The sequence below is a fragment of the Rhipicephalus microplus genome, chromosome X (genome assembly GCF_043290135.1).
Source record: "Rhipicephalus microplus isolate Deutch F79 chromosome X, USDA_Rmic, whole genome shotgun sequence".
NCBI classification, from domain to species: Eukaryota; Metazoa; Arthropoda; class Arachnida; order Ixodida; family Ixodidae; genus Rhipicephalus; species Rhipicephalus microplus.
In genome coordinates, this window is record NC_134710.1 from 29,727,622 (window position 1) to 29,752,045 (window position 24,424).

Sequence of the window (24,424 nt, forward strand, 5' to 3'; positions counted from 1 at the left end):
GGAGGGTTACGGACGAGAACGGCGAACAGCTCTTGCTTCACTCCGCGCATTAGATGGCGCACCTTCTTATCCTCAGTCATGTTGTAATCCGCACGCTTGAACAGGCGGCCCATGTCCTCAATGTACATAGCAGCACTCTCGTTCGTTAGCTGGTTCCTCGATTGAAGAGCTGCCTCCGCCTTTTCTTTCCGGTCTATGTTCGCGAACGTAGCCACCGCTTGTCGTCGAAATACCTCCCAGGTAGACAACGAGGTTTCATGGTTCTCAAACCATGTCTTTGCGAAGTCTTCCAGGGCGAAGTATACGCGACGGAGCTTCTCTCTTTCGTCCCATCCATTCAAGCTCGCTACTCTCTCGAACAGGTCCAACCAATCTTCAACATCCTCGTACGAGTCGCCGTGGAAAACTGGCGGCTGGTGCGGTTGGCTAATGAACACTTGTGCCGGTGTTGCCTGGCTAGTCATAGTGGTGGCATCCATCGTTTGAATTCCCCTTGGTGTGAAGTGAAGAGGACCGAACTCAGGTGAGTCACCTCGAAGACGGCGACTTGCCCTCTGGTGTACAGGAGTCACTTCCACGGGGTTGATACGCTGGTCGTCGGGGCTACGCGGTCTTGAGCTCGTGGGGCTTCGATTCATACCCAGCACTTCCACCAGAATAGTAGCGATGCTGACGCCGACAGGTTAAGAAAACAAGCGTCTTTATTAGGGCGAACTTGTGCCCACGATTCTAAAAACTATGGTCGTCAAGTTCGAGTAGCCGAGTGGCACAGATCCGACTATCTTCCTCTTCCTCGTTGTTGAACGTGCGAACGCGTGGCGCATGCCAGCCGAGCCGGGTCTTGCTGGTGCTGGTGCCACGATGTATGTGGCGGGCTACTTGAATGTGGCGAACCTGTCGCAGCAATATATATATATATATATATATATATATATATATATATATATATATATATATATATATATATATATATATATATATATATATATATATATATATATATCGCTTCCTCCAAGAGCCAGTGTTATTGTTGACGTCACATGCTGTGGATGATTGCGAAATGGTGAAGCGATTGCAGAAAGTAATTTTGAACACTTGCTGACTCAAGATGTTTGTGTGGCTAGGAGTATTATACAGCTACGTGATGGCCGATCTCAACTGTTCGTTAGAAATTTCAGCAACGAACACCGACACCTTTTTCGTGGCACTTCGTTAGCGTTTGCAGATGAATTAGGAACCGTTCCCATCTGCTTCTCGTCGGATGCAGTGGAGGCCGCCGATACGTCTTTAAACAACATCGATATTAATTCTAACTTCACACCAGAAAACCAGACAGCACTGCGAAAACTCTTGCTTGAATTCAAGTCATGCTTCGCTGTTTCCTCTAAGGTGCGCCAGACTTCGATCACTAGGCACAGAATCATCACTTACGACGACGCCCGCCCAGTACACCAACAACCTTACCGCGTGTCAGCGAAGGAACGAGAAGCCATTCGTACGCAAGTTTGAGAAATGCTTGACGACGGTATCATCGAGCCTTCCAACAGTGCGTGGTCCTCTCCGGTCGTCCTAGTCAAGAAGGAAGACGGAACGCTACGTTTTTGCGTCGATTACCGGAAGCTGAACAGCGTGACTAAAAAGGACGTGTACCCGCTGCCACGCATCGACAACTCGTTAGACAGATTACGCCACGCCCAATATTTTTCCTCTTTGAATTTAAAAAGCGGGGCTGGCAGATTGAGGTTGACGAGCGAAACCGCGAAAAAACGGCCTTTGTTACCCCTGATGACCTGTATGAATTTCGAGTCCTTCCTTTTAGTTTGTGCTCAGCGCCCGCAACTTTCCAGCGAATGATGGACACTGTGCTTACTGGTCTGAAGTGGCAAACTTGTCTCGTATACCTTGAGGATGTTGTCGTTTTTTCTGAAACTTTCCAGCAACATCTTCATCGCCTCAGGAGTGTGCTACAGGCTATTCAATCAGCAGATCTTACACTCAAACCGCAGAAGTGTCACTTTGGTTATGAAGAGCTCAAATTCCTTGGCCATGTAGTCAACGCCAAAGGAGTCCGACCCGACCCAGACAAACTTGCCGCTGTAGCCGTGTTTCCGCATCCTACAGACAAAAAGACTGTTTGGCGCTTTCTGGGCTTGTGCGCCAACTGTCGACGATTTATTAGAGGGTTTTCGAAGATAGCGGAACCTTTGACTCGCCTTACACGCGACGACACGCCGTTTGTATGGGCTACCGAACAACAGGCTGCTTTTGCCGAGCTACGACAGCGGATGCAGTCAGCCCCTTTTCTTGCGCATTTTGACGATGATGCTGACACAGAGGTGCACACTGACGCCAGTAACATCGGCCTCGGCGCAGTGCTCGTCCAGCATCAACACGGCAAAGAACGAGTCATAGTCTATGCCAGCCGCTCACTGTGCCGTACCGAGGTGAATTACACGACCACAGAGAGAGTGTCTCGCAGTAGTGTGGGCGATCACCAAGTTTCGCCCGTACCTCTATGGTCGTCCATTTAAAGTGGTGACGGACCACAATGCCCTCTGCTGGTTGGTAAACATTCGTGATCCCTCTGGACGACTGGCCCGATGGAGCTTGCATCTACAGGATTTTGATGTTACCATCGTATATAAGTCTGGACGGAAGCATGAAGACGCTGATACGCTGTCGCGTGCACCCACACCTTTAGTCAATCAAGAAGAGGACGATAACGGTTTCCTGGGCGCCCTTAGCTCATCTGACTTGAGCAGACGCCAGCGAGAGGATGAAGAGATTCAACTGCTCATCGACTATCTGGAGGGACATAGCGCCGTTATACCTCGCCATCTATCTCGCGTCGTCACGTCTTTCTGCCTCCGAGATAATGTCCTGTACAAAAAAAAACGCCCGTTCTACTAGCCGCGCTTACCTCCTCGTCGTTCCGAAGACCATGCGGGACGACGTCCTCTCCGCGTGTCAAGACGAGCCCACATCTGGTCATCTAGGTTACTCGCAGTGGCGTAACTAGGGGGGGGCAAGGGGGTACAAGTGCCCCGGGCGCCACTAGGGAGGGGGCGCCAAGCCGAGTCCTCGGGTTGGCGCCCCCTGGAAAGGTTGTCAATGTTTTTTTCCGTAAAACCGCCTGGAAGGGGGGAGGGGCGAGGTTGTAATGTACGACTGGAAGTGGGGATGGTGGTGAAGGAAAGGGTTGCCGCAATGGCTTTTGCATCGGGAAAAGGATCCTCTATTTTCATTTTGCTGCGCTACCTCCGTGCCTTCCCATGACCCTCGGCTAAGCTTTGTTTTGTGCTCCGCAGCACTGGGTTAGATGAGTTTCAGCGAACCCCACCAGCCTCCCAAACCACTTACTGAAAGCTTCCCTGAAACCAACCACGTACGTAAACAAAATAAAATAAAAAAGTTCGAATGCACCTTTTTTGAGTAAGAACAGAAAACTCCAACGAAATAGCCGATCGTCCAACGACTAATCGTCCACGCAGCGGCGGAAGGAAGGGCGAATATAATCCGTGACCTCGGCACCAAAGGCTAAACAAAGGCGTTTATTCGCAGAGTTCTCTGGAGGAAAGACGGAGAAAGCGTGACACGACGGCGACGTTTGTTGATTCCCTGCATCGCGGGCGCCAGCAAAGCAATAGAAGGGCGGGGGTCAACGTTTCCCACATGCCATCCACCGCCATGGGCAGGTTCATCCTTTGGCCCAAAGAACACGCACCTGCGAAAAAAGCGCAGAGCGTAGTGTACCCGACAGCATGTGCCGACTGCCCCGCTTCGTACGTTGGAGAAACCAAGAACTTCCCTGAAAGAATGCGGCCGCACAAGGATGACCTCCATCAATGGAACAGCGAACGGAGCGAAACGGCAGAACACTCCGACCAGTTTAACCCCCATACCAGACCCGAGGGCGCGGTGTCTAGCTGGTTGCTTTGTTTTGTACTCACCCTGCATTCCTTGGGATGCACAAATAGCGCGAAAGCTTAGGTACGAGAAACTTGGGCCTGGGAAGCGCCCGTGCCGTCAAGATTTTTGCAGTGTGGACTGGAAGAGAACAATGACGGGTAAGGGACTTCCGGAAGTTTGAATAAAAAAAGAAAAATACTATACAAAAACGCGGGCGTAGCTCATCGAAATCAGAACTGGTGGCCCTTGGCCTCCGAAATGGCCCGCCGCGCGCCAGTAGGCAATCGCGGAAGCCTACATTAGCGCTTTTAATGGGGGGGGGGCGCGGAAATTATCACGGGCATAATGAGGGGCGCGGAAATATATTTGCCCTGGGCGCCGTCCTATCTAGTTACGCCACTGGTTACTCGCGAACGCTCGCCAGAGTAAGTGAGGCGTACTACTGGCCCGGACTTTCAGCAAGCGTGAAGCAGTACGTTAAAAGCTGTCGTGAATGCCATCGTCGAAAGTCGCCACCAAGCAAGCCGGCTGGATTACTTCAGCCAATTGATTCACCCCACAAGCCATTTGACCAAGTCGGCATGGACATTCTCGGCCCATTTCCTTTATCGTCCGACGGCAACAAATGGGTAATTGTTGCAACTATTTGACCCGCAATGCTGAGACAGAGGCGATACCACGAGCCACGGCTTCTGAGGTAGCACAGTTCTTCATGTGCCACATTGTTCTGCGCCACGGTGCTCCATCTACAGTGATAACTGACAGAGGAACAGAGTTCACTGCACAGCTTATGGATGAAGTTTTTCGGCTAAGTAACACTAGGCATCGAACGACGACTGCTTACCATCCGCAGAGCAGTGGCTTAACCGAGCGACTAAATAAGACAGTCACAAACATGATCTCCATGTACATCGACGTCCAACACAAAACATGGGATCGAATTTTGCCTTATGTGACGTTCGCTTATAACAGCGCCGTTCAAGCAACAACCCGATATACACCGTTTCGCCTTCTCTACGGCCGCGAAATTCAGACGATACTGGATGCGATGCTTCCTTGTGAAGGCGCCGATCAATTAACAACTGACGCAGAAGAATTTGCAGAGCGCACCGAGGAAACTCGCCAGCTCGCCCGGCTACACATTGGTCAGCAGCAACAGGTCGATGCACGACGTTACAATATGCGTCACAATGACGTATCTTACAGTCCGGGAGACCAAGTTTGGGTTTGGACTGCTGTTCGTCGCCGTGGCCTCTCCGAAAAGTTGCTCAGCAGATACTTCGGTCCGTATAAAGTATTACACTGCGTGAGCGACGCAAACTACGAAGTTGTTTCAGACGCTAAGTCGTCACGATGGGTACAACGAAGACAACCGACCTCTGACATAGTTCACGTGGTGCGCATGAAGCCTTATTTTGCGCGTTCCTAAAAGACCACTTTTCTTGTGTTTTTTTTATTTGTGCTCCGACAATTGCCTCATCATTGGTGAACTTATCGCGTCTAAAATTTGATTATTGGTGCCCTTTTTCATTGTTTAGGCTACATTGTTTTTTTTTCAATAACTTTACAGCATCGGGACGATGCTCTTTGTTTTTTGTTGAGAAAGAATATTGCCACCTACTTCTAGTAGTGGGTCGTATGCCAGGGTGAAGGCTCACACCACAGAGAAGAAAGAAGTGCGCGTGGGCCCCCGCTCTGGCAAACAAGCCCAACCGACGCGCTTGGTTAGAGCCCTGATTGATTGATTGATATGTGGGGTTTAACGTCCCAAAACCACTATATGATTATGAGAGACGCCGTAGTGGAGGGCTCCGGAAATTTAGACCACCTGGGGTTCTTTAACGTGCACTCAAATCTGAGCACACGGGCCTACAACATTTCCGCCTCCATTGGTTAGAGCCCTGTTGCATATATATATATATATATATATATATATATATATATATATATATATATATATATATATATACATATATATATATATATATATATATATATATATATATATATATATATATATATATATATATATATATATATATATATATATATATATATATATATATATTTCACGCAGTGCTTCCAGACAGCTGACAATAGTCTTTTGAATTCCTTTGCAGCAAAGCACGGAGATACGCGGCAATATTTTTTTTAGGGGCGAAGCTCTTTAGGCCGTGGGCCGTTCCCTCCTCCGTATGTAGAAGCCATCTCTAGTTGACTTGCTCAATAGATGACGTTGTATGTATTTGTTCACGGGAGTGCCTAGGTGGCATAAGTGGTTCTCATAGCATATTCACGGAGTGAATGATGATGAGGGGGGCGAAGCGTCCGTCCGTTCATTTGTGTGTCCAACCTTCCGTGCGTCCGTCCATTAGTGCTTCCGTTCATCTGTCCGCCCACGCTTCTGTCCGTGCTTCCGGTCATCCATGCGTCCGTCCATCCGTCAAGCCTTGCGTCCGTGCTTCTGTCCTTCCGTACCTCTGTCTGTCCGTCCTTCCGCCCGTGCATCCGTCCATGCGTCCGTCAGTGCCTCAGTCCGTCCGCTCACGCGGACGCACGTACGGGTGGATGCACGAACAGACGGCCACACGGACGGACGGACACTTCGCCTCACCCATATCATCATTCATTCGACGGATATGCTGTGATTCTTTTTTAATTTCTTCTTTAAAACTACTACCCCCATGATCCTATAGGGTCCATGGGTCGATCTCTCGTTGCAGACTGCTGAGTTGCCGTGTTAACAAGCTATTGGCAATTTCCGTGCTGACTGGTGATTGGCTTACCTTCCTTTTTAATTGTTGACATCGCGCCGCGCGTCTTCGTGCTCTCGCACGTCACGTCTTCAGCGTCGTCGTCGTTTACACAACACCACGCGCGCACTGAGACATTTCTTCCTCTTTGTGACGCGCACTTTTTTAAGGCGCACACGTGAAACATGCACCACGTTTCACAGACCCACAGATTTTCATCAATGGCTATCAGCCGCTCCTTCCCTCCGTGCAGTCTGCCCCTCTCCCACCACAGCTTCACCTTTGTTCTCCTCTCATCTGCCCTGCTTCTCTCTCTCCTCGCCGCTACTCTTTCTCTACCAGGCTAATCTCTCCCCCGCTTGGCTTTACCAACTTTCTCCCTCTCATGAGGCTTTGCTCTCGGCTCTCGCAGCTGGGCTGGAATGCGCGGACGATGGATGCAACTGAATTAAAATTGACCTGGCTTAGCGATAGATTGCGCCCGCGTAATGAAGGGGCAGACGTATAGTCGTCAGCAAGTTTAACTAGAACACTCCGTGGCGTAGCCTGAACATATTTGACTGATGGCAGCCGCGAAGCGCTGAGCTTTGTCGCTGGAATCAATACCTCGGTATGCTTGATGAGTGCGTTTTCATGTAATTGGTATAGTCTCGCAACAGAACCGAGAACTACATGGCGCTGGCTTCGATCAAACCGTTTCAAGATACGTGGCGAAGTGTAGGGTAGCGAACCAGAAGCATCTGGTCGACCTCCTTGCATACCCTTCCGTTCAATCCTCATGTATACATTTTTGAAAAAACAACAACAAAAAACATCGAGCTCTGAACGTATATATAGGATGCGTTACAAAAGCTAGGAATACAAGTAAATCTACGAGTAATTTAATAACTTGGCGGCACTTCATTTGGTTACTGCCACAGGGATATATGCTCCACTGTGATCACATCGACGCAACTAAAAGAATACCGTGCTAGTCAACCATAACCTTTTCAGATCTTTAGTTTATAATTCATAGCTATGTTGGTCAAAAACAAGGGATGCTTTGACGGCTTGCTCAGCAAATATTTTAGTTTATTGGTAGTATTATTTTTAAAATACTTTTTTCAGATTGGCTTTATTTTCATTTTAGCTTCATTTAGGTATCCTGCCGCCCGGTTCTCGGCCCATCCCCCTTTGTGGGTGAGCGCCATCTATCAGAGGTCATCAGCATCAGCATCAGGATGCGTTCCATTCCCGCAGTGGAAAACACTCCAAACATTAATAATTAGCCGTGGTCACCAGGTACGAAAATATGCCATATAAAAGTGCGTTAAACTAAAGCACCCCGGATGGCCCTCTACCATGAACACATTTTCTCAATAAGGTGTTTTAAAGGCAATTCACTCTTCGAGTAAAGAATTGAGCACTTCAGAATCACACGCAACTGTCGAGTTGGCAAAACTCTCCGACTTAGAAGATACAACCGAAAGTTATTGGGAAGGCGATCCGACATTCGACGGAGCCACACCGCTATTTGCTTCAACGTTTTTCAAGTCTTCCGACTTACGTGTTGCCTGTATATAAACATTCGAAAAAAGGTAGAAGTCCAAGGCAGGATGGAATGCCGAAGCGACGAGAAATGCTCGCAACACGGAGTGTCGTAACAGCCTCGCATTTAAAGATTTTTATTGGCACCAACATTATCAAACGCACAGAATGCGCCAACATGGCGACACTGCTGAATTCGGTTCCTCGCGCAGTTCCATGCCGGCACGCCCCCCCCCCCCCCCTCACACACACACAAGAAAGCGCACGCATCCCTTGGTTGATGGCAAGCCAATGAGGCTTGCACCTTGTGGTCACGTGATCAGTGCCGAACCAATTAACGAGCTCCACGAACAAAGCCAGCAGACGTTAGCAGGACAAAAAAAGGGTGTCGGAGCTGGCAACGTTTCATTCGTGGCTCGCTGTTGTTACCAGGCGGTCTTGTCGTTTGTGCATGGGCTCCGGCGTGTCGGCAGGTCTACCCTAATTACACCTGTGGGATTGGAGTGGCCACTCGATCTTCTGCAATCGCCAACTGCACACGCACAGACGACGACGAAAAGCACCGGCTCACGTTTTCTCGGACAGCGTAGCTCGAGCCGTTGTACATTCGCACTACAAGTTTAGGAAGGCGAACAGCATGACAACGAAAGTTGCCGTGCTGCTACCCCGCAGTGAGTGTCGTACATTTTCTCCTTTTACGCGCTATCTTTCCCGTGTTTACATACAAGTTCCTCACGCTATCTCTTTCACGAGTGCCTTCTGTCTTTCGCATAAGAGTTGGTCTAGTTAGTGGGTATTCATGTTCGGGACGGGGCGTGCGAACGCGAGAGAGAAGTCGAGAGCCCGGAAACGTTGTTTTGGTGCCTCGACTTCACTCGCGTCCTTGCTCGAACGCGGCCGCCTTTTCAACTTTTTATCGAAAATCCTGCGGAAAAAATTAGGAAAGCGTAGCGTCCCTTGAAACCTGTTGCTTCTTCGAAGGCAAAGCCCAGGCTTCGTGCTGTAACACTTTCGCTCTCGCTTTCGATTCGCGTTCTGTTCAGAGAAATCCACCGAGTGCTTTTCTTTTCAGAACTCGATTACCATATGCGACCGGCACTCCGCAAGAAAGTACGGGGGTAGCCCGAGTGATGATGATGGTGACCTCTTATAGATGGCGCTCACCCAGAGAGGAGGATGGGCTAAGAACCGGGCGGCAGGATACTTAAATGAAACTAAAATGAAAATGAAGCCAATCATAAAAAGAAGTTCAAAAATAATACTACCAAAAAAAAACAAAAAATATTTGCTGAGCAAGCGCTCAGAGGGTTCGTTTTTGAGGAATGGAACGCGCACAGCGTCTTCTTTTTCTTTCACCGCGCGTACGCGTGGCTTTATAGCCCTTCGATTTTGCGCTTCAGGGCCGTCACAAACCGCGTCCTGTTCTCGATCTATGCTAGTCGTTCTTAATTGTTCGTTTTACATATCGAAAACCACGATATGATCAATCCTTTTTTTCCCGGTTCGTTATTTTGCTTGCGGAGTCTCGCTGATTTACCCTCGTTCAGGGAGTCTCGCTGGTTTTCGACGAGGAGGCGTGTCATTCATATAATTATGCGAACCAGGCGGCGCTTGCTGGTTATGGATTTAGTCCTTTGTTGATATGATGAAGCATAGTTAACTCGTAGGATGTTCTGCTGCCGTTTAGGTTTAATCGTTTGACGTCAGGTTCTATAGCTTTCTCGTTATTTTCTTTGTTTAGTTTCCCGCTTTCCGTGCAAGGGTTGCAAGGTAAACGTGTTCCGAGTTTCGCTTGTTCAGACGGGACTGTTCAAACGCTTTCGGAGTTTCGCTTGTTCAGACGCTTGTTCAGACGGGAGGTATATCGATCCTTTATTAGCATAGTTGCGCCAGTTTCCCACCCTACAAGTTAGTACGTGTTACCAGACCTGCTGGTGGGTTAGTTGCTTACTGGAGCCTGATGAGTTGGTTATTTTCCTCACGGTATTTGTTGCGCATTGTGTTACAGGCGGTTTGTCACGCAACTAGTTACGCGGGGTGTCAACTCGATTACGGGAGTAGTTGCGTAGTGTTAGGCGCGATTTCAGTCACGAGAACAGACCACTTGTTGCGCTTGGTGTTGCGCGTTTTTAATAACGGGACTTTAGTTCTTGTTTGTAGGGTAACGTGATTGTAGTCACGGCCCGGCACTAGCTGCTGTGTAGTAATAATTGTTTTAGCTGCTTGACTGATTGCGCGTGGTGGTAAATTGGTAACGAGACTATAGTTGCGTGTAATGTTACGCGATATTAGTGACGGAATTAGTTGTTGCCCGGGCTTTTACGTGATTTTAGTCACGACACTATTTGTAGCGCTTGGTGTTGTGCGATTTTGTTTATTTATTTATTTATCAATACTGGCGATCTCGATATGACATAATTGCAGGGTGGGCATACATAATACAAGTCGTAAGGAAATTAATAAATAAGATACAAAAAAGACAGAAAACAAAACAATTGAGTTCCCAGAAACTCCTTAGCATGTACATATGATTCTATCATGTAGAGACGATGTATAATAACCGTGGAGGACTCGGATAGTTCCGTTCTCCTATGGTTTGTAGTGAGTGAGAATCAATTTGAATTACAAATGTGTTCAATAAGTTTATGTGAGTGTGTGTAACGTGTCAAGCTATCACGACTGAAGCTAGCACGACTGGAAGAAATAAGCTTTGACGTGTCGATGTTTGTTACCATGAGTTGATTGAAACAGACTTTAGTCTTGCTTGTAGTGTTAATACACGAGCTCAAGTTAGAAACTTAGAGGGAGGATTCATTATCTTGTATTTATTATAAAGAAACTTCTCTGCCTTTCGCTGCACCTCTTCAATCGTTGCGATGAGTTCCTTTGCATACGGAAAACGAGAAATATTGGCGTGCTCCAACGCTTGGTATAACAAGCATTTTGTATGCCAGCAGCTTCGCATCTGGTGCCAGATGAAGGCGTCTTCTTAAAAATTACAGCATATCCACGTATTGAATGATGATGAGTGGGGCGAAGCTTCAATCAATCAATCAATCAATCAATCAATGAAGCTTTATTTTCATAAATAGATATATGCAATTACAGGGATTATTTGGACCGATAGCCTAAAGTGGCTAGTGGACGGTCCAATACAATGTGCAACATAAAAAAGTGTACAGGTCAGCTCTGAGGTAACAACATAAAAAAAAACAATCATGTGATACAGATAACACAGTAATACATTTTTTCTTGCAGATATGCATACTTATTAGCTTGCAGCTAGTTTCTATACATAGGCACTTATTAAAAAAATACAATGAAAATCGAATCACACACACATGCTTACATGTCTTGACTCCACAGAAAAAATGATTTACATGCCATGCTGAAATTACGTGCCGTTTTAATCTCTAGGGGGACCGTGTTCCATATTTTTGTTCCACTAAACTGTATCAGTCTTTCTCCGTAAACATTAAAGCATTTGGGCAGATTGAAATTACCATTCGAAGCATGTCGCGTATTGCGTTTAGGAATTGAAAAAAGATCAGCAGGCAAAGGTGAATTTCTATTAATTATGTTATTTACTGAAACAGCAATTTTGTAGTCACGCAACATCGGAACCGAGAGAATGCGTTGTGATTGGAAAATATTACTTACTGATTCACCTTGGCTTATGATTTTCAGTGTACGCTTTTGAAGTCGTTCAAGAGTTTTTAGATAACTGTTGTACGTCACACCCCACGATTCCAGACAGTAACCTATGTGACAATGACACAATGAAAAGTAGAGTGTGCGGAGTATAGCTTGTGGAAAATATTGGCGAGCTTTTATTAGAGAATAGCAGCCATAGGCTAGCTTTGCGCACACACTTTGTACTTGCTCATGCCAGTGTAAGTGTTCATCAAAAGTGACGCCTAAATATTTAAAACAAGGAACTTGTTGAATAGGAGTGTTGTTTATTGTTAGGTTAAGAGATTCAGCGTCAATATGTTTCCTACGAGAGTGAAACACCATATACTTTGTTTTAGTACAGTTAACTGTCAGCTGATTCCTGGCAAACCATTCCGAAATGTTCGATAAATCGGTCATCGCGTCATTTTGTAAATCTGCTAAGGAGTGTCCTGTGAAAACTAAAACAGTGTCGTCCGCGTACATCAGTGCCCTTGACCTTTGTAGGGATCGCGGGACATCATTAATATAAAGAGAGAACAATATAGGGCCCAAAACTGAACCCTGTGGCACCCCGCATTTAATATAACCGTAGGATGATTTGATGTCACCAATGACTACCTTTTGTTTGCGTGCCGATAGATAACTAGAAAAAAAATCAAGCGAGTTACCTTTTATCCCATAAGAATGCATTTTTTCCAGTAAAATGGAATGACTAATAGCATCAAATGCCTTTCGTATGTCTAAAAATACTGCTATTGCTATGTTGTTTTCATGTAGCGCGGAATTAATATATTGCGTAAGCATCGAAACAGCAGTTGAAGTGGACCTGTTTGCAACAAAGCCGTGTTGCTGGGGACAAAGTACATTCTGTTCACCCAGGAAGCGCCTTAATTGCGACGAAATTAGTTTTTCAAGCGTAGTGTTAATACTACTCAGAACAGATATTGGTCTGTAGCTGTCCGGAAGATTCCGATCACCAGATTTGTACACTGGTATTACTTTGGCGGTCTTAAGTATACTAGGATAAGTTTTAGAGGAAAATGCATGATTAAATATATGGCATAAGGGACCACACAATACATCAATATTCTCCTTTAAAATCCTTGATGATATGGCGTCATGTCCAGCTGCCTTGTTCCCTGGTAACTTATTAATTACTTGTCGGATGTCATCCTCAGTTACATCACATAAATCAAAATTATTGGTAACAGTACAGGGTGCATTTAAATTCTGCATATGAGTAGGGAACTTCCTCGCAAGGCTGAGACCAATATTAGTAAAGTAATCGTTAAAGTTGTCGGCCACTTCACGAGTTGGATTATCAGGTGTAATGCGTTCTTTGCTACCCATGCCAGTGACGTCTTTAACAATCTGCCATATTTTCTTCGTGTTACCATCATTTTTTTTCACTAGGTTGGTATAGTAGCACTTCTTGGATTTTCTTATCATTGCTACTGACTTGTTTCTGTAAAGCTTAAAACCATTTTAAAGCTTCAGACCATTTTATCGGTAAACCATGAATCATTCATTCGTCCGTCCATCTATCTGTCTGTTTGATATGTGGTGTTAAACTATCTGTTCGTCTGTGCATCCGTCTGTCCGTTCGTCCGTCCGCCTATCTATCTATCTATCTATCTATCTATCTATCTATCTATATATCTATCTATCTATCTATCTATCTATCTATCTATCTCTCTATCTATCTATCTATCTATCTATCTATCTATCTATCTATCTATCTATCTATCTATCTATCTATCTATCTATCTATCTATCTATCTATCTATCTATCTATCTGTCTGTCTGTCTGTCTGTCTGTCTGTCTTTGATTCAGTGATAATGGTTCACTGTGTTCACAGTCATTGGTTCTCGGAGGTGGTTCAGTGACCATGGCTCATACGCAGTGCAGGGGAATGGTCTTGTAGTCAAGGAATTTTTTCGTATCTATACAGAAAGTTTACGTCGTAGTTTTACCCAACTAAATGCATGCTACGATGGCAACGAAGAAGCCTCCATCCACGTGACCATCCGTGCTCTCGCGGTGCTCCGCGCGGTGCCTTGTGTGATCGAGCGCGCGGTGCGTGGCTACGCCTCCCGAGCGCCACTGAACAATGGAGCCGCTTTCCCATTGGCTGTAGCGTCTGCCCCAAAAGCGCGCTTATCCCGTGGCGTTTTCCCATTGGTCGATCGCCCCCAACCCCACCCCTGTGTTGCGAGCTTAAGTGCGTGGCTTGAGCCTCAGCCCAGTCCAGAAGGAGCTCGTTCGCAACCGGTGCCAGCAGGTCCCTCGCTGGCACGCTACACTCCACCGGCAGCACCCCTCCCACCCACCGAACGGTCCCGAAGGCAGTTGTCCCCCCTCCCTTTCGTCGTAAATTGGCGTCGCAAACACGGTCTTTGATCCCGATGGAGGCCGTGCTGCTTCAGAGACAGCCTCGTGGACGTGGCAGAGGTATGCTCTTTTTGTTTCGATGGCGATCCGCATTTGTTAGTGGTGTCTGGGACAGCCGGCATTACTAGTACGAATGTTTACGAGGTCACGACATTTCTCTGTATTTCCGATAGAGAAGAGCGGCGTATGCACTGTTGCGCTGTGACAAAAGGCGGCTTAGATTACCACGCTCACGTGAATTTTTCGCCGTCGCCATGACGTCGTCACAACGCTCCCGAGCGTCGTACGTTTGTGTGCGAGTGAGGGCATTGGAGATATGTGCATCGAGTTGAGGGAAAACGCGACGGTCGTGTATCGTCGCTAGGAAGACTTGCGATAGGTTCCGGAAGGGCGTGGTTAAAACAGGGACTGAGTCACTCGCTTTGATCGGCCGGGAGTGGTCGAGGCTTCCCAGCTTGCCGGGATCGCCAGAAGGCTACCATTCCGCGTGTGGCGTTTTCGCCTATTTTAGCTTAAAATCGATGGACAGCACGAAGGCAGCTTGGCTCGCGGCCACGTATCCTCGATCATATCGCGGTTTTCCGCACTGCGCGTTGCGTTATCGGGCGCCCGGTGCATGACTCCCGGGTGCCACTGTCGCCCAATGCCCAATGGGAGACCACCCCGGAAATGGGGTCGTCCATGAGGACGACCCCATTTCCGGGGTGGTCTCCCATTGGGCGATATCCTCCGGGGTGCGAGTCTGAGTGAGTGAGCTGCCTAACCCTGCCCAGAAGGGGCCTAGTTAGCCAGATCCAGTTATGCCAGAATCTGTCTCTCGAAGAAGAATGGCGAAGAGAATGGCGATACATAAATGTTCCTTGCACTCCTGCTTGACCCTTTTCCAGTCTGTACTTTTATGAATGAATGCCCCAATACCACCCCCTTTTCTGCTGCCTTCTGTTCTATTACAATACTCCCACGCGTAGTCCGGATTGTTCGGAGGTTGTTCCATGTCCCTGAGATGTGTTTCTACAAAACCGTATACCATCGGCCTCTCCTCCCTTGGCTGTTCTTCTATCTCTTCCCACTTCAGCCTGTTCCTACCACCCTGCATGTTAATATACCCTATGTCTGAATTGGCTCGGCGCTCGTGGCTACGTATATTTCTGCCCCGGACTCTACCTATCTTAGATATTGGTGCCACTTTGGAATCGTATCTGTCCATACCACCTGTCGAAGAGTCTCCCTGGTTGTTTTCCTCGTTACTAGCTATCCTGCACCCCGAAGGGCTCGCTTGCCCCCCAAAAAAGCTACTGCGCGTCCTGCAAGTCGCCAACCCACCTCATGACCTAGCCGCCCATCGAAGTGAATTCTGTCTCGTTGAAAACCACCCCACCTATGCACCTCTCTGTTTATTTCCACCACCTCAAAGCCTTTCTCTCGACTCATCCGCCATATCTCTTGGTTTGCGTTGACAACCGCTCTTTGCAGGTTGCTATCACGCACCGATACCTCCAGTATCGTGCATATCACTACCTGTACCTTAGGAGAAGTGGCGCGCATGTCATCGACGCCTTTCGCTAGTGTGGCTGCTAGTCCTGCTGTATCTTTATTTAAGACATCGTTTAAACCGCCTGAAATTATCACGAGGTTTCGTCTATCAGCTGTAGTTTTGAGTTTTGCGCTCGCTTGCCTCATGACTGCTTCAAGCTTGCGTCCTGGGAACGCCCCTACTGCAACCCTCTTGTCACCTCTTACCCTCTCTTTGATGGCTTCTGTGCATCGATTTAAATTCGAGTCCCCGGCGATTATCACATGCTGTGACTTTTCAGCTGGAGCGTCCTGCACCTGGGGGCTACTTGCACCTGTGACGCCGGTTGCTTTGTCCCCTCCCAGCCCCACCACTACCTCGCTGAAGCTGGGCCTTGGGACAGTTGAACCGGCTAAACCTGTTTTTTCCAAATTTGCTTTCTCTTCCTTCTCCACCGTTCTGGTTGCCGGTTCCCTACTGTTCTCTCCATAGGCCGCTTCTTTGTACAGCTTCGCTAGTGCTTCCTCGGCGGACTTCAGTCTTTCTCTCATTGCCCTCGTTTTTTCTTGCTCTGTCGCCAACTCAGTCTCGAGCTCGGCGATTCTCATCAGCAGATCACTCTGGGCAACCATCATTTTCTCCATTTTTTCCTCGATCTCGCATTGCGTACACTTCGCGTCAGCCTCTTCTCCATCCGCTTCTACGCTTGGGTCCACTTTCAAACCCACTCCACATCCTGAACACTTTACAGTCTTTTTAACCATGTCTTTCTGACACCAATTGTCCCTATACACGATAATTACTAAACTTCAGCCCTGCACTACGAAAAAAAAAGGAAGTCTAAGCTCTGCTACAAAAATTTGCGTGTTCAATGTACGCACACTTCCCCCACGGGGTGGCAAAAGATAAAAAACAACAACAAATAATTTTAGACACACCCCCGCACTAACTAATAAATACCTGGTGACTGGCCCCCGAAAAAGCCGTATCATAAAATAAATGCTACGAAGATTTCAACCGCTGCCTTATAATTATAAAGACAAGCTCAAAACATGCAAAAACATTTATCTGCGCAGTCGATCCGGAGCGCTCAAAAAACACGTCCGTCCACCGTGACAGCCCGAACTGAATAGTGAATAGCCTGAATAGTGTCGGTCGCAAGCGCCACCGCGCGGAGCTTGTTTAAAACTGAAGGTAGGCCAACTCTGCTGGGAGCGCGAGCCATTCCTCAGGCATCTTTCTAGAGGAGGCGTTGCACTGGGTTTCCGAGAGGCGCAAGAGGAGAAACCGCAGTGGGAGGCAGTTCAAAGAGCAAATCGAAGATTAGAACTACAGTACACCGTAATTAGAACGCTGGTGGTGTGCGACCTACATGCAGGATAGAACACGTTCGGCAGCAAGCGTATTAAGTCAGTGATTGACATTTTTTGTTAGATCGCCTGTTAAAAGAAGGCAGCGCAACAACGATCATCATCATCCATCTGCATCGGTGCATGCATGTCCGAACCGCATGGCCTGTGTGCGACCGTTTGGCCAAAAGTTGTATTTGATGCCCTCCGAGTTCGCCTGGTGACCGAAGTTCTATGGTGGTGAGGTTCATACGAGTGCGCATACATTGTTTATAAGCATTGTTATTCCCGACTATCACAGCGTTTGTATGACAGCAGCTGTGGCGGGCGTGTGGTGGGGACATGTATGCGTTCCTTCTTGCGTGCGTTGTGCATGCAGCTACGAGCGCAGGAGATTTTGGGTGCAATTTTCAGTATGGCATTGACTACGTTGACGGGGCCCGCCAGTACAGTTTTGTCGCAAACTCGAGGGGGCCCGTCGTCGTTGTGGGATTCTGTGTTGTAATGGTAATAGTGAGGGGGCCTGTCTTAAACAGCGGGGTCCCCGACACGGCGTAGCTATGACATGAAATTGAGGGAACCCGTCAGCGCAGTATAATCGTCAAAATTAGCGGGACGTTGTCATTTTAGGCCCTGTTGCCGTGCGCTTTAGTGGTCTAGTGGTTTGTCGCACTGTTTGATGAGTGGTAGTGCTGCTGGTCCTTAGGCAAACTCTAGCTTCTTATATATATATATATATATATATATATATATATATATATATATTGCGGGAGTGGAGAGACTTTGACTTAACTTGAGTCTTAATTTTTGTTTTATGAAAAGAAAGTCATGTTGCTGCCTGTGGTGGTTGTTAGACAACCCTACCTTTAGGATTTCGAAATGCAGTAGCAATGCATGATGCATTGTTGCTGTGTGACCTCGGTTCTAATCTTGCTGGAAAAGGTAACCTTTCCTTTATTCTTTCTGTTTTCTATATTGTTTTGAGTGATGTTACTTATATTAAGTGATAATCGTGTTGGACAGTGTTCCACAGCAGAATGTCGGGAGGAACCGCTGGCCAGTGACGACCTGTCAATCGGCTGAGTCGAGCTGATCGGTCTCGCAGAATGGCAGCCTCGAAGCCCTGGTCTGAGTCCCCCGCACAGTAAACACTGTAGCAATACTGCCAATAACAAGTTTCTATGACCATCAATGTAATCGCACAGAAGCTACAGCATCGAATCAATATAGCCGTATACGGATGTCGTAATAGTGAAGTGGCCTGTCATAACAGTCTATGACGACTTTTGTGATGGGCCAGCTCATTGAAGTGCTGAGTGCTCTTACAAAGCAGTTTTTATTGTTTTTGTCATTTACTCCTCTGCGAGGTGACGGCATTCAAGCTCGCTATGGCTCCCTTCTCCCAGCGTATGTTACAGCCATGCTGCTAGATGCACATACATTCTTGTATATTAGTTTTGTCGAGTATGTCACGCCTTGTGCTTCACTCAAGCCCTAGCCGCATCAGCCGGCTCTTGCAAGCTGCCAGATGACTGGTCATGCCCGTGTCTTCGGTGTGTTTGCATTTCAGTCGTCGAGAACCATATGGAACACGCCTCAATTCCATGGGAAAAGCGTCATCTTGTGATCGGAAGACAGCTACAAAGAGTGCAACATAGCACGAGTATTTACCCCACTGCGGGGTAAATACGTCTGACAACATATATATTGAATAGTACATATTCCACATACACATAACGACGTGCATATACCCTTGTTTAAAGGAGCCAATATGATCACGTGAAGTCTGTAGAATTTCAGGCGTAGTAGTCTCAAAATTGAAATGCATGCGTAATGTAGTTTTGCGCTAGTTGAGACACGCTAACCAACTGCACTGCCCTTAGAGTTGGAGCAGATTTTTTTTTTACCTTAATATTATCCATGTTTTAATTTTTGTCTTTGTTTACACAATAAAAAAAAGGTGGCAAGAAGAAAAGCTGCTTCTTTGCAGGTATAGAGAGCTCCTGTCACTTGTACATAGATAATATATAGCAAAATACATAAGCATAAAATAAATACAAAATTAACCATTTATGTTCAATTTACACTTCGGTGGCCTCACAAAATGCCTGTGTAACACTATATGAAATAAGGGAATAAGTACAAATGAGACAAACAATAAATAAGAACAGTGCTGAAACTACTCCCCAACATGTATTTACTTATTACTAGAAGTTTGTCACACCATTTTGTCATACACCATTTGTGAGAATGAGACACAGTTTGATATAATGAAATATAAATTTATTTCAGCTGTAGAGTTCTTTCTTTCTTGTATTATCCCAAGCAGAGATCCAGAATTTCTTGTTTTGTTAGTGTTGAAGGGACCCTGAAACGGTTTTGATGATTTTTACAAACACATTGAGGCGATAGACCTAGCCCCAAGGGTTTTTTAGAGACCGATTTGAGCTCTCTGCGTAAACTGTGTAATGTATTACAACTCTTTAAAGCTACGAATCGCTCCAGATCACTGCCACTCAGCCAAACGCGGTTTCAACTGCCCGTACACCAAGCGACACACTCTGCCCCACTGATGTCATCGTTTCCAGCTGATCTGATTGGCTGCGGAACGTGCAGCACAGACTGCCAGTATCGGATCCGCGGCAGGATTTACGCGTATACAGTCTCACGCCACATCGTGACGCAGGCGTCGTGAAGGTGGAGTTTAGCCTTGAGTGCTCGAAGGAAGAGTTGAGGGTGAAAGGCGGAGCGCAGGAGGAGGTTACCTTTTTAGTACTCGTAGCTCTGTTCATAATGGGTATTTCAATTGAACTCTTGTGCCGATGATTTGCTCCAGTAGTGGTCTAATCTAAAACGGAATGTGAAAAAACCGTTTCAGGGACCCTTTAATAAATCTATGTCTCGTGCATGGTATGCACATTAAACATTAAACATGTAAGTGCTGACGGGCCCATAGTGCAATTGTTCACCTGCACTACGTTTTATGTTTTGTCATCGTCATATTCGTCCTGTATATGCAGGGACATGAAAGATACTTTGACCAGATGGACTGGGGCACATATTTCGTGTAGGAAAGATAATTAGTTAGAGCAACTGAATAAATGCCAAGGGACGCAAAACGCAGCCGAGGGTGGTTGTTGAGTAGGACTATAAATGAAGAAATTTGGTGCGGGAACACAATGGAACCTCCCGGCCAGGGCAGTGTCAATCAAAAATTATTGGGAAAGGTCTTCGTCCCACATTGGACACAAAAGGCTCATGATTATGATCAATGAATAATCGCTATGATATATATATATATGGTTAGCACGATTCAGACTGGGGTCGCACACTAAGATTGCATCATGCATCACCCATTGTGCCTCGATATCTAACCGATACTGCTGTCCAACAACAACTGCTGCACACAGCAATTTTACGTTCTTTTAAAAAGAAGAATTGTGACTCCTTCAGGGCAGTAATGTTGGTGTTAACACATTGCCCTGAAAAAAAAAAAAAAAACTTGATAAAGCAAGACGACTGCTATTTGAACTGTGTGCCAACCCACTATGCCACCGAAACAGCGTGATAGTAACATGTAAAGCAACTGCAAATTTATGCTAACTGGCCCCCTAATGTTTACTATTACGCTATGCTGACGGGCTCTCTCACCATAGTCGCCACTTTACAGTGACGGAACTTGTTACTATAGTTGCATCACTATTATGATAGGCCTCGCCACTATTACCATTTCACTACGCTGATGGGCTTTGTCACCGCAGCCAGTGCCTTTCAATATTGCTATGCAAATTTTGTTTGGCCGACATTTAAGGTTGCCAAATTCGCATGTGTGCTTCCATATACGGTGAATACGTGTGCCCCTTCTCAACATGTAACGAGATATAGAAATAACTGTTTATACATCATCAAAACAAAGAAAAACGATATATAAACAATGCTTTCGGTGTTAAGAATAGGCTACCTGCGTTGGTAAAGTGTTCAAGCGCGTGGTTTCAGCTAATGCCTGTAGCAAGCGCATAAGGTGCGACATGAGTGTTGTAAGCCACCGCAGTGCTGACTCTTTCTTATCACAAGTGGACTTTTCTCGTGTAATATTTTTGAGGATACTAGCAGAAAGCGACAGTTGATAAGAACTGTGCCACATCTTTATTAAGACCGCTTGTCGCTATACACTTTGGGAAACTTTGCAAATTTATGTAGCAACTTGTCAGAAAAGCATGCTTTAAACACGAGACGTGCTCATTGAAGTAATTTAACTTCGTAACTTAAAGCAGAGGACATTTGGCCTTTGCTGCAAAATGCCCCAGTAGCGCTTTATAGGTTGTACGCGTTTTACAACAAACTGAACTGATTGACAACTGAACTTTTCACCTGCAACTGAGTGACTGCTGACTGTGCATATATGACTTTCCTGGCCAGACTTTGCTGTTATGCAAGTACACTGGATCCAAAGTAATTCTGGACAAAATAATGCATATATTCTTGCTATCTGTTTATTTTTCAATTAATTTAACTTTATCTATTATGACTGAGCCAGGTTAACTTTCTTAGTTAACCGCAAAACATATTATGGGAAATAAATTTCAGTGCAGCAACAACTATTCACTAGAAGGTCAATTTCTATTATATCAATGACTGGAGTGTGCATACTGTGGAAAAGAGTTAGGACAGTTGTTTTGTTTGACAGAGGCTTTACTTGCTAGTAGGTTGTAAAACTAATTTCAGCATATGTGTGTGTTGTATGCTTTTCAGTGTTAGATCTTGATGAGAAGTTTGGTCATTGTGCCACTCCCATGCAAGGTGCTTCGTAGCATCTGGTGCCCTGAATTGTCTACTTCTATCAATGGAGACTGTTGTTTCCTCAGCTGCCTCTCCATTGATGGAGACCCAAGACCTCCCTTGATGCTAGCAATCGTTAAAGGGGCCCTGCAACAATTTTTCAGTATGTTTGAAAACGCTGCTGATTAATTTCTTCAAGACTTCTGAGAGTATGCGAGCCTAGCAATTAAGTGCAGCATTTGGCCTGGAGTTTACAATTAATTTTTAAAGTCAGCTAGAAATTGTTCCCTCTTGTCTAAAAATCACTCTATATGCTCAAATTCACGGCTATCAGCTGGCTTGAGCATCGTGAGCTGCATAGTTACCACGACTGCCACAGGAGGCTGTCACTTGCCCACACTTGTGCTCATGCTGAAAGCATGCTGAAAGTAAGCTTTGCGTTCGAAGCAAAGAAAAAGTGAAAGTGATGATGGCGCCTTTGACATAACTGCTTTCCCACCCCTTCCGTCTTAGCCTCCTGCGTGCTGTTTGGGGATTGAGAGAAGAGATTAGGCTACTGCAGGGAGTGAGAAATCCCTTTAACTTTGTTCGTACTAGACTGAACCTAAAACTTTTTGCAGTGGTCGATTCATGAGGCAATAAACTTCTTTGAAGTCAATGGTCACTTAGAAAAGTGTCATAGGGCCCCTCCAAGGTGCCAATAGCAGCTGGTGTTGCTGTGCAAACTTCACATGTCCTTTAGTTTAACTTCCTCCGGCTCATTGGAAGTTTAAAGCGCTAGTGTAAATAGTTTCCTACAAACTTCCTTTAGTGGGCACTAATGGCAAAAGTGAAGTTTAAGTTGGCCTATTTGACACTCTTATTCCTATTACATGGCTTTGCAGTTGTCTGACGCAACCTTTTTAGCACTAACAGAATGCACTCTGAATACATACCACTTCCATTATTAAAAGAGTGTGCAACTATTTGTTCCTCATTGGCTGGCAAATGCAGCTTCAATATCAGGCAAGCTGAATATGAAGTGGAGTCAACTTTGAGACAAACTTTAAATACATATTCATGGTGCTTTATACAGCAAGCATGTGTATTTGGGTGACTTTTAGACTGGGTTGAAGAGTTGGGTGCTACACAAGCTGAATCCACCAAACATTCCTAAAAAAGCAGTTCATATCAACAAACTCCGATAGGCCATATAGGTTATTAAAGGGGAAAATGATCACACTTGATAGGAGTGTCATCATGACAAAGAGAACTTGTAGAGGTTTGTTGGAAAGATTATACCAAATGAAAAAAAAAAAATGGTTATGGTCGTACAGGAATCAAGCCTGGGCCCAAAAACTCTTTGGAGTGGTTGCTCTGCCATTTGAACTAGCCAGGATGCTACTGGGTGGCACAGCGATGCTATATTTGCAACTGGAAGTGGAGGGACTGCGAGTGTAGAAAATTGGTATTCAAGAAAGCCCACAGGAGAAAAAAAATAAGACGTGCCACTGTTGGTTGGGGGACAATTTTTCCTTTTCCTGGAAGTTCCTCCGCCATGTGAACTTCCTTGGAATTGATTTTCCATACTCAGAAATGTCTTGTTCAAAAGTATATGTTTAAATAACTTTTAAAAAGTTGAACATGTTTGGCCAAACCAGGCTGTTCACAGAATAAATGCACGACTGTTTTAAGATCATTTGGCTGTATAGCTGTTTTGGTGGTATTAGATCTATTGACAGGTCAACTTGCACCTTTTACAAAATATTTGGAATAAATTTGTAATTAAACAGCTTATTTGCAATCAAATGTTACCCTTGTCAGGCCAGCTGATGCATTAGTGTGAAGTCCGGCGAAAAAAACAGAATGGGAAGAAAATGTGGACAGGAAGTCTTTCATGACGTCGCATGCGTACTTGCTCTGCTTTCTTGGAAACCTTTCAATAAATTTCATTTGTCAGTGAGTGTCTGTCTCTGCCACAATGTTTTTTTGTTACCTACTGTTTTTTTCATTTGGTAACTTCATAATGACAAATTGAATGGCGACATTGTCGTTTGCTAAGCAGCAAGTCTCTTCACAACTCTAATGGTGACTGTTGTTTGAAGCAGGAATAGATTAGTTGAATCGTCTTGTTTTCGGTCTAATATTTATCAATTTTTATTTAGGAAAGTCAAGTTGAAAAATAATTGCATTGCTGAGAAATTTTCACACCAAACAGAGGCATCGGTTGTAACAACATGACGGTCATCCTCCTTTTATTTTTTCTCAGTGTAAGAGACATGTGAAAAGTCTTGGAAATTTCAGGTAGTTTGTGTGAAAAGACATCTTTTTTATATATATTCAAGCAATGGCTTCCTGTTATTTACGCAGGAATAGCAATTGGCTAGGGTGTTAACGAGATTTTTTAGCAACTAAACATGCTTATTTGTCATGTCCATAAACTTTTTGTCGATACTTGAATGTATGCTTGTGCTATTGAAAAGTTTCAAAGGATGTTGATGACTGAATTTAGAAAGTCGAGTGTTTTGTTTTTAGACATGATTTTGTT

The 24,424-nt window shown here is 45.6% G+C and overlaps 1 protein-coding gene and 1 long non-coding RNA gene across 4 annotated transcripts in view; one reads left to right on the forward strand and one right to left on the reverse strand.

Moving 5' to 3' along the window:
* Positions 1-3,538: 3,538 nt before the first annotated feature.
* On the reverse strand, positions 3,539-4,313 carry LOC142776814 (uncharacterized). Its single transcript, XR_012887816.1, has 2 exons — positions 3,951-4,313; positions 3,539-3,724 (listed from the first exon to the last, which is right to left on the reverse strand). It is a non-coding gene; the product is annotated as an uncharacterized LOC142776814 (long non-coding RNA).
* A 12,829-nt stretch (positions 4,314-17,142) lies between these two features.
* The window catches only part of Pus1 (Pseudouridine synthase 1), a 50,694-nt gene continuing 43,412 nt past the window's right edge, over positions 17,143-24,424 (forward strand). For 2 of the 3 annotated variants that reach the window (XM_075876109.1, XM_075876111.1), the window contains exon 1: positions 17,238-17,373. In XM_075876109.1, the coding sequence (XP_075732224.1) occupies positions 17,353-17,373 (21 nt within the window). In that variant the 5' untranslated portion in view covers positions 17,238-17,352. Of the gene's footprint in view, positions 17,374-24,424 lie in introns of all 3 variants that reach the window. The other variant, XM_075876110.1, reaches the window with a different exon arrangement.